The 10,625-nt window shown below is 34.7% G+C and overlaps 2 protein-coding genes across 2 annotated transcripts; both read left to right on the top strand.

Annotated features, from left to right (window-relative positions):
• Positions 1–2,273: 2,273 nt before the first annotated feature.
• Positions 2,274–3,487, top strand: LOC117780849 (ficolin-2-like). The gene is made up of 2 exons (XM_034617524.1): positions 2,274–3,127; positions 3,185–3,487. The coding sequence occupies exons 1-2, from the start codon at positions 2,322–2,324 to the stop codon at positions 3,300–3,302; spliced, it is 924 nt and encodes a 307-aa protein (XP_034473415.1). The 5' UTR covers positions 2,274–2,321; the 3' UTR covers positions 3,303–3,487.
• Positions 3,488–4,217: 730 nt separating this feature from the next.
• LOC117780845 (fibrinogen-like protein A) lies at positions 4,218–10,539 on the top strand. The gene is made up of 5 exons (XM_034617521.1): positions 4,218–4,312; positions 4,377–4,602; positions 6,927–7,446; positions 10,167–10,332; positions 10,390–10,539. Exons 2-5 carry the CDS (start codon positions 4,426–4,428, stop codon positions 10,505–10,507), a joined length of 981 nt encoding a protein of 326 aa, XP_034473412.1. The 5' UTR covers positions 4,218–4,312; positions 4,377–4,425; the 3' UTR covers positions 10,508–10,539.
• The last annotated feature ends 86 nt before the right edge of the window (positions 10,540–10,625 follow it).

Raw genomic sequence — 10,625 nt, 5'->3', positions numbered from 1 at the left:
GTAAGCTTTATTTTGATAATATGAGAAAAACTAGTTTTAATTGATTCTGATTCAATGATGTATCTTATGTATGATGTCAATGATAATAATATATTCGAGTAATGATCAAACAATGACATGCAACATCTAGTTATAATGACAACAAAAATATTCATTTCGAATTAATTACTTAATTCTATTTTGGGCGTATCATCATAACCAGGGCTGGGAATACTGATTAAAAATTTTAATCAGCACCTGTTAGCTAATTTATAAATACATTTTTAAATACTGTCACAACTACTTTTTTTTATCAATTGTACTTTTAGTTAAAATTTTCCAGTTGAAATTTAAAATGCTTGAAAAATCAAGCTTACGGTAAATTATTGCTGGCACTGGTTTATGTTCCAGCACCAGCAAATATTTATTTATTTATTTCCCTACCAGTATATTTTGCTTGACATTTTTTCAAAGCATTAAAAATTTGCTTGGGATTTTTCTTACGAGCATACTTTTAATTGGGATATTTATAACCACTATTTAATTTTTTATTTGAATATTATACTTCAGCATATTTTTACTTAATATTGTATACTTCAGCAAATACTTAATTGGGTTTTTTTACCTCCAGCATATTTTTACCTGAAATTTTTCACACAACATAGCTGAGACAATTTTACTGTGCTCTCTGCAACATTCGAATTTCAAGGTGTCAAAGTTCACAAATTGTTTAATATGAAACACTTTGTTAAGCCCACAGATTGTAGATTATTTACTATAATTGACAAACCTTCCAAATTTCTTCAAAATCGGATAATTGTATTATATAGTTGCCGTTGGAAAAATCGGATGCAATTTAAACTTTAGTAAAGGAGCTAAAAAAATTTACAAATTCATGAGAATAATAATTTTTACATTTTTTTATTTGGATTTTTTACTAACCACAAATTTATCCTGTTCAAATAATTTATCTTAAATATTTAAGTCTTTGATTTTAAATTGAATGGAAGCATAAATAAATTTTGAAACATATTGGACTTTAAACTCTTTTGAAATAATTTAAAAAGTGTATAAATTAACATAAAACAAAATTACGTTTTTTGAAGTGTTTTTTACTTTGGTTTTAAATAAAAATTTTGTTTTGAAATTCGTGTATGTCATGAGTGATATCAAAGAGTTTTGAATTGTATTATGAAGCGTTTTCTATTTAAAATAAATATGATAAAACTAAATAGATATGTGGAAATTTTTATTGCTATATGTTTTTTCTCTAAGTGTACACTGTACAGATGCAACTGCAACAGCAATGGCAACTGCACTTGATTTGTCGTTTGAGCCATGTGAATGACATTGGACTACTTCAACGTAATTAGAGCTAATGAAAGTCAACAGAGAAGGACTTGTTAAGGTCTCCCTCGCTCTGGCATACAGTGCGTATGAATAATCAGGAAGCAAACTCGTAAATACATAAATTAGTTTTGCTGTTGACACGCCGATTTGATTTACGAATCGCACTACGAGTGCGTAAACGTGCCAGCTTCTCCGCCGGATGTGAAATCCGAACCCGTACAAGTATCCGAGTATCTCACACAATGGCTGCCTAACGAACACACTGATGTCTTGAGTCCTGTTTACATTGAGGAACAGCGTGTGCTCGGAACTTTCACTACGCTTTTAAAATATTTTACAATTTTTTCGGGTTGGAGATACTGACTTGACTTTACAGCTAAATGCACATCATTGTTGGCTTGAGAGGAGCTCTATCTTTGTTTTTAATTCTTTAAAATTATTGCATTACTGAACGGTTGCACACAAGATAAGCATTTAATCAAAGCGGAAGTTGGTTAAACTCTGGCTGCATAACCTTAAGTCTTTGTGATTGTAGATACGAGTTAAAATATATACACATGTAGCTCCAATAATCGTTTCAAAATTCACTTCTTCGCAACAACTCAAATGTCGACTCAGTCAGTCTTCTCAGGCATTCAGTGAAATTCAGTCGCAAAATGTTGCAAAACATAATTTATTTAATATGTGTACTAATTTCAGTAGTTGCATTTTCAAATGCGACTTTTATTCCTGAACGTAATGAGTCGAATATATTTCACTCAATTAATTCCCAATTATCTGAAGTGAGGTAGGATCTTTAACAAGAGCATATACAAAGTGAAAACTAAAACAAATAATTTATTAGAGCGGAGCAGAAACATTACGTTAACTTGATTGATGGACTATTCAAGGCAATGGATCTTCAAATACTTAAAGCATAACAGGAACGAGAAGGAAAGGTAATAGACGATCTCAAAACGGAACTGGAACAGCAGAAAATAAATGGAGTTGGTATGGAGTCCAACATTCAACTTCTCAAAGCACAACTGGAACAACAGAAGAAGGATAGTCTTGAAAAGGAGTCGAACATGAAACTCCTTAAAACAGAGCTGGAACAACTGAAAACAGATGGCGTTGATAAAGAATCGAAAATTCACTTTCTTACAGCGGAGCTGGAGCGTCAGGGAAAATTGATTGGTGATCTTAACATGCAATTAAATAATCAATCTCTTAGAGAAGAGCAGAAACGACAGGGAAAGCTGATAGAGGAACTTGTTCAGGAATCGAAGAAACTCCATTTGATGCTCCACCCTCCGAATTGTACCGATGCTAAGTCCAGTGGGATTCACGAAATACTCATCACCAAGTTTAGCAGTCAACCTTTCAAAGTGGCCTGCGATGCAGAAACTCGAGGGGGAGGCTGGACGATTATCCTGAGGAGGATGGATGGAACTGTCGACTTCTATCGCAACCGGGCTGCATACAAAGAGGGATTTGGAGATTTAAATGGCGAGTTCTTCTTAGGACTCGATAAAATTCACGCATTGACGGAAGAAAGGAACCAGGAATTACTTGTTGTCCTAGAGGACTTCGGAAGACACAAAGCTTATGAGTTGTATGACAGCTTTGCAATCGGCGATGAAAATCAACAATATGTCTTACACACTCTGGGAAATGCGACTGGAGATGCGGGTGATTCACTCTCTTATCATCGTGGCATGAAATTTAGCACCAAAGATCGAGATAATGATAATAAGAAAGACGACAACTGCGCCGTAAACTTCCCTGGCGGCTGGTGGTACAATGGGTGTCTCGATAGGTATGATGAACTGTTAATTGTATTTTCAATTCCGTTTATTAACTTGAATTTTTACAGCAACTTGGCAGGGAAGTTCAATGCTAACAGATGGGCCAGGGACGTCAGTTGGAACTCTTTTAAGGGTGAAGGGTACTCCCTCAAAAAAGCAGTCATGATGATTCGGCCAACGAATTAAATTCTAAGACTCTACAACGTTTGAAATCTGTTCGATCTGCTCAAATGTATATTGCGATACCTCAAAACATATTCTATTAAACATGTTTGTAGATAGTTTAATTATTTATTTTTTATGAAATCTTTATTTCATGTATGTTGATTGAATGAAACGACTGCGAAGATATGTGTACTGGGCAACTAACAGTCGAGCACTTCTTACTAGTTGTTGTTGTTGTTGTTGCTGCCTCTTGACTGCTTGTTTTGGAAAAACTTTACATGCACTGACTCATAAATTCAGACGTTTGCTTGCAGTCGAATTCCATTTTCCATACAATTGAAAGGCGCACATTGCTCATTTATTTTATTTTAATTTTACCCGATCGGTCCTATGACAGCTATATGATATAGTGATCTAATTTGAACCAACTTTGGACAGGATATATAAAACCAAGTCATATGCTTATTGTATTAGCTTGATTACGATATTTCGATCAGTAGTTAAAGTTTTAGTATTATACACTTCATGTTTGTTTTTCGAGAAGTCTCAACCAATCTGACAGAATATGCATCTCATACATTTCTCAATTCGTCGCATTTCTGTCTGTTATCACTCTCTCTGTTATCACTCTGCTCGTGTTGTGCGTGTTGTGCGTGTATTGGTGAGTTTGAGCTTCTGATTAAAGATGCGACCATCATCTTGACCATTACTGAAATAGAACCAAAATACGCTTTGTGTGTACATTTCATTCTTATTCCCTAGCAACCATAAAATTCAACACTAAATCTTGTGGCAAAAGCACGAAAACATTGGTAATAATATACAAAGTATATAGTGTGCTTGGACTCAAAATCATTTTCAAGTTCACTTCTTGGTTTTTGTCAAATTTCGACTCAGTCAGTCTTTTCAGAAATTCGGTTAAATTCGGTCGCAAAATGTTGCTCAAAGTAATTTGTATATCCTGTGTATATTCCTGTACGAAATAAGACGAGATTATGTCATTCGATTAACTCCCAATTATCTGAAGTGAGGTAAGATCCTTATCACTGGTAATAAGTTTCCACAAACTGAAAACTAAAATAAATGATTTTTTAGAGCGGAGCAGAAACATTCTGTTAACTTGATTGAGGGACTAATCAAGGCAATGGAAATACTTACTCAAATACTTAAAGCGGAACAGGAAAGACAAGGAAATCTCGTAGATGATCTGGTTAAGGCAATGGATATTCAGAATCGTCAAGAGAAGTCTATAGACGATCTGGTTAAGGCAACAGATATTCAAAGTCTAAAGGCGGAACTGGAACAGCTGAAAAAAGACGGACTTGATAAGGAGTCCAACATTCAACTCCTTAGAAATTTATGTTTACTTAAACATGGAAAAAAAGTTATTGCAAGAATTGATGTTAGCGATCTGTACACCAATGGAAATCTTGACTTAAGTCGATTCCTTCAAAGGCTTGAAAAACAAGCCGGTATACTATAGATCAGCCAACTCAAATTGGCACCGTGTGAAAAGATTTTTGAAACTATTTCAATACAATCTATTAAAGAAATGGGCAATAAAATATTGAATTCATTAAGAGCAGCGCTACTCCAACCGGTGACCCTTGTCGAAAAAGATAAAGATAAAGAAGCAATTATGTCTACATATCGAAATGATCTTATACAAGGTGGTCATACTGGCATCAAAAGACACTATTATTAGAAAAACATGACTCGTCATGTCAAAGAGTAAGTACGTAGATGTCAAAAATGCCAACAAAGTACGGTCCAATGAAGACGTTCATTACGGACATGGGAACAGAATATAAGAATTCAGTATTAAATGATTTGTGCAAATACCTAAAGATAGACAACATAACGTCTACTGCACATCATCACCAAAACTTAGGTACAGTCGAACGAAGTCATCGAACATTCAATGAATACGTTCGTTCTTACATCTCTGCAGATAAGACCGATTGGGATGTTTGAATACAATATTTCACTTATTGTTTCGATACAACACCCTCGGTAGCACATAATTATTGTCCATACGAACTAGTTTTTGGCAGACTACCAAAACAGTTTATTGATTTTAATAATATAGATAAGATAGATCCCCTATATAATATAGATGATTATGCTAAGGAAGTAAAGTTTAGATTAGGTTACAAATAAGAAATACAAAGATAAGAATATTAATAATTTTAAAATAGAAATAGGAGACCAAGTTTTGTTAAAAAACGAAACTGGTCATAAACTAATATCAGTATATACAGGCCCATTTGAGGTAATTAGTGGAGAGGGTAATAATAACATAATAATAAGAAATGAGAAAAATAAGAATCAGAAAGTAAATAAAGACAGACTAAAAAAATTCAAGCCAACACAACAATAGAGTTCATGAAATCGTTCCAATTAAATAATCCAGAAAATAAATATATATATACATATATCAGTAATTTTTTTTTTTTTAATTTTAATTTACATAAATTAAATATAATTTTTAATTATTACGCAATATAATATTAAATAACTACATAATAATATTACGTTATTTCTCTAAAAAGGGAGGTGTAGCATGTTACATGCAAATAAGCATATGCTCACCATATTGTAGTGTATACAATATGTAAAGTGGTCATATGCTCAAGCTCAAAGTTAGAGTATCAAGCGCATTGTTTACATAATACAACTACCGCCAAGTGCCGTAATATCAGATCAGCCACTTATATGTGGACTGATCTGCAGCGTGAGATCTACAGCGTAAACACTATGACGCTTTGACCTTTCGGTCCCAAGCGCATTCCAATGTACATATAACAACATGTATACAAATACATATGGCATGCTATGTACTCCCGTTCTGCCGCTGCTTTGAGCGACAGAGCTCCAAACTCTATTATGTACTTAAGTCTAAGTCGTTGTTATTTTTACAATGCATTTTATCAAAGCGGAAATTGATTGAACTCTGGCTACATAGCCTTGAGTCTATGGGGATGTAGATACGAGTGAAAGTATATACACAGATACACAAAGTATATAATGCATGTAGCTCCGATAATCGTTTCAAAATGTACTTCTTCGCAGCAACTAAATTGTCGACTCAGTCAGTCTTCTCAGGCATTCAGTGAAATTCGGTCGCAAAATGTTGAAAAAAATAATTTATATGGTCTTTATAATAAACACTTTAACTTCGGTATCTGATGGAATGCACGTCTCCGAATCTAATGAGACTAACTTATTTCTTTCAATCAATTCCCAATTATCTGAGCTGAGGTAAGAACCTTATAGCTGGTCCACGCTAGTTACGAAAGCAGTTCTCAAATGCACATACAAAGTGAAAACTAAAATAAACGATTCTTTAGAGCTGAGCAGAAACATCACAATATGTTGTTTGAAAGACTATTCAAGGCAAAGGATCTTCAAATACTCAAAGACGAACAGGAAAGACAAGGAAAACTCATAGACGGACTAGTTAAGGCAACAGATATTCAAAGTCAGAAGGCGGAACTGGAAAAACTAAAGAAAGATGGAGTTGAGAAGCAGTCAGATATACAACTTTTTAAAGTGCAACTGGAACAACAGAAAACAGACGGAGTTAAAAGGGAGTCAAGCATTCAACTCCTCAAAACAGAGCTGGATGAACTGAAAACAGATGGCGTTGATAAAGAATCGAAAATTCACTTTCTTACAGCGGAGCTGGAGCGTCAGGGAAAATTAATAGGTGATCTTAACATGCAATTAAATAATCAATCTCTGAGAGAAGAGCAAAATCGACTGGGAAAGCTGATAAAGGATGTTGTTCAGGAATCGGAAAAACACAATTTATGGTTCAACACACACAAGTGTGCAGAGGCCAAGTTAAGTGGTGTCTATGAGACGATCGTCCCCAATTTAATTAGTCACCCTTTTAAAGTGGCCTGCGACGCAGAAACTCGAGGAGGAGGTTGGACAATTATCCTGAGGAGGATGGATGGAACTGTCGACTTCTATCGCAACTGGGCTGCATACAAAGAGGGATTTGGAAATCTTAATGGCGAGTTCTTCTTGGGATTGGATAAAATACACGCATTGACGGAAGAAAGAAACCAGGAATTACTTTTTGTCGTAGAGGACTTCGAGGGAAATGAAAGATTTGAGATGTATGACAGCTTTGCAATCGGCGATGAAGATCAACAATATATCCTACACACTCTGGGAAGTCCGACTGGAACTGGGGGTGATTCATTCGGTGTACATCGTGGCATGAAATTTACCACCAAAGATCGAGATAATGATAATCACAAAGACGGAAACTGCGCTGTATACAGTCCAGGCGCCTGGTGGTACAATCGGTGTTTCGACAGGTATGATGAAATGTTAATTGTATTTCAAAGCTTCGTTTATTAACTTGAATTCTTACAGCAACTTGACAGGGAAGTACAATGATAACAGGCATGCCCAGGGCGTCATTTGGTTCACTTTTAAGGGTCATGATTACTCCCTCAAAAAAGCAGTCATGATGATTCGGCCAAAGAAGTAAATTCTAAGACTCTACAATGTTTGAAATCTGCTCGATCTGCTCAAATGTATATTGCGATATCTCAAAATATATTCTATTAAACGTGTTTGTAGATAATTATTTATTTTTTATGAAATCTTTATTTCATGTATGTTGATTGAATGAAACGACTGCGAAGATATGTGTACTGGGCAACTAACAGTCGAGCACTTCTTACTAGTTGTTGTTGTTGTTGTTGCTGCCTCTTGACTGCTTGTTTTGGCCAACTTTACATGCACTGACTCATAAATTCAGACGTTTGCTTGCAGTCGAATTCCATTTTCCATACAATTGAAAGACACAAATTGCTCAGAGCCAACAAACTTGATCTGCGTATGGTATTCAGGAACCTACATACCAAGTTTGAAGTCTCTAGCTCTTATTATGGGGTCTACCACGCCCCCTTCTGCCTGTTACATACATTCTGCCAAACACATTATACCCTTTATTGCCCATTTTCAATGAGCTCAGTTTATATATATATATAAATATATAAATATAGCGAATATAAAGAAAGAATATTATGCTAATTAATAATATTTGACAAACGAAATGTTTGATATATCAACTACACTGGCACTTATCATCTATTTTGGTGTATGTGATATTTCAAAATACTTGAGTTGATAAAAAAGTCAAGCGTTCCATCAAAGCGGAAGTTGCGGCAATTGTGGCTGCATAACCTTGAGGGTTTTTGTGGATATAGATACGAGAAAAAATATATACATACACTGATAAAAAAAAATTTTCTAAAATCAAGATTTTGGTCTCAGAACTAAAATTTTTGGTCTAAAAAATGCGTCGAGAACATAAAATTCTTAAATTAAGAGAGCACATCTTAATTTTAAGAACATTTTAAATAAGACCAAGTTCTTATTTTAAGAATAAGTATTCTTAAAAATAAAATTAAAATGTAAAATAAATGAAAACTATTTTTGATATTTATAATTTTTTTTATTTTAAACTTTAATTTATATTTAATTCTTTTTAAGTAATTTTATAGATGTCAATTTAATTTGTTACGAGTGGGATTCGAACCGGCGCCTACTGCTTCACAACTGAAGCGGTTTCTCTAACCAGAGCGCCACGGGTCCACCATTTGTTGGATACGAAATAGTACATATTTATACTTTCCTAACAATTCAAGATTTTTATTCTTATATTATGATTTTAAAATTTTTTAAATTAATAATCTTAGTTTTAATAATTTTGTCTTAAAATAATCTTATTCTAAGAACAAAATATTTAAGATGAATGTTTTTGATTTTAGAAGTTGGTCTTTTTTTCAGTGTAAATATAAAAAGTATATTATGTATATGGTTACGATAATCATTTCCAAATTCACTTCTTGGTCACTTGTCAAATTTCGACTCAGTCAGTCTTCCCTGGTATTCGGTGAAATTTGGTGGCAAAATGTTGAAAAAACTAAGTTGTATAATCTTTGTAATTAATTTATTAACTTCGGTTTCTTATGGAATGCACGTCTCCGAATTTAATGAGACCAACTTGTTTCTTTAGATTAATTCCCAATTATCTGAAATGAGGTAAGAACCGAATCACTTGTCTACGCTAGTGACGAAAGCAAATACAAAGTGAAAACTAAAATAAACGATTCTTTAGAGCTGAGCAGAAACATCACAATATGTTGTTTGAAGGACTAATCAAGGCAATGGATCTTTAAATACTTAAAGCCGAACAGGAAAGACATGGAAAACTCATAGACGGACTAGTTAAGGCAACAGATGTTCAAAGTCTGAAGGCGGAACTGGAAAAACTAAAGAAAGATGCAGTTGAGATGCAGTCAGATATACAACTCTTTAAAAAGCAACTTAAAACAGAGCTGGAACAACTAAAGAAAGACGGAGATGATAAAAAATCGAGAATTCACTTTTTCACTGAGGAGCTGGAGCGTCTGGATAAATTGATAGGTGAACCGAATAAGCAATTGTATAATCAAACTCTTAGGTGGGAACAGGAACGACAAGGAAAGCTGATTGATGCACTTATTAAGAAAACTTACCAAAGTTGTACCGACGCCAAGTCTAGTGGGATCAATGAAATTCTAATTCCCAAGCTCAGCAGTGAACTTTTTAAAGTGGCCTGCGATGCAGAAACTCGAGGGGGAGGTTGGACAATTATCCTGAAGAGGATGGATGGAAGTGTCGAGTTCTATCGAAACTGGACCGAATACAAAGAGGGATATGGAGACCTGAATGGCGAGTTCTTCTTGGGACTCGATAAAATACACGCATTGACGGAAGAAAGGAACCAGGAATTACTTGTTGTCCTAGAGGAAAACGAGGGATATGAAGCTTTTGAGATGTATGACAAGTTTGCAATCGGCGATGAAGATCAACGATATATCCTACACACCCTGGGAAATGCGAGTGGAACTGCGGGTGATTCACTTGATTGGCATCGTGGCATGAAATTTAGCACCTACGATCGAGATAATGATAGTAAGAAAGACGTAAACTGCGCCGTAAGCAGGACTGGCGCCTGGTGGTACAATGGGTGTCTCGACAGGTATGATGAAATTTTAATTGTATTATCAATTCCGCTTATTACCTTGAATTCTTACAGCGACTTGGCAGGGAGGTACAATGATAACAGATGGGCCAAGGGCGTTATTTGGAACACTTTTAAGGGTCAAGAGTACTCCCTCAAAAAAGCAGTCATGATGATTCGGCCAACGAAGTAAATTCTATGACTCTATAATGTTTGAAATCTGCTCCATCTGCTCAAAATTATATTGCGAAAATATATTCTATTAAACTTGTTTGTAGATAGTTTAATTATTATTATTTTGTTTATTTATT

Source organism: Drosophila innubila, assembly GCF_004354385.1.
Source record: "Drosophila innubila isolate TH190305 chromosome 2L unlocalized genomic scaffold, UK_Dinn_1.0 4_B_2L, whole genome shotgun sequence".
Lineage (NCBI taxonomy): Eukaryota > Metazoa > Arthropoda > Insecta > Diptera > Drosophilidae > Drosophila > Drosophila innubila.
The sequence above is the reverse complement of the archived record's forward strand: the minus strand, read 5'-3'. Positions and strand labels throughout refer to the sequence as shown.

Coding starts and splice junctions, on each gene's coding strand:
- LOC117780845 (XM_034617521.1), top strand. CDS start 4,426: ATGGAAATACTTACTCAAATACTTAAAGCGGAACAGGAAAGACAAGGA. Junction 4,603..6,926: donor AACAGCTGAAAAAAGACGGA/CTTGATAAGGAG, acceptor AAAACAGATGGC/GTTGATAAAGAATCGAAAAT. Junction 7,447..10,166: donor CGGCGATGAAGATCAACAAT/ATATCCTACACA, acceptor AAGATCAACGAT/ATATCCTACACACCCTGGGA.
- LOC117780849 (XM_034617524.1), top strand. CDS start 2,322: ATGGAGTCCAACATTCAACTTCTCAAAGCACAACTGGAACAACAGAAG. Junction 3,128..3,184: donor TACAATGGGTGTCTCGATAG/GTATGATGAACT, acceptor GAATTTTTACAG/CAACTTGGCAGGGAAGTTCA.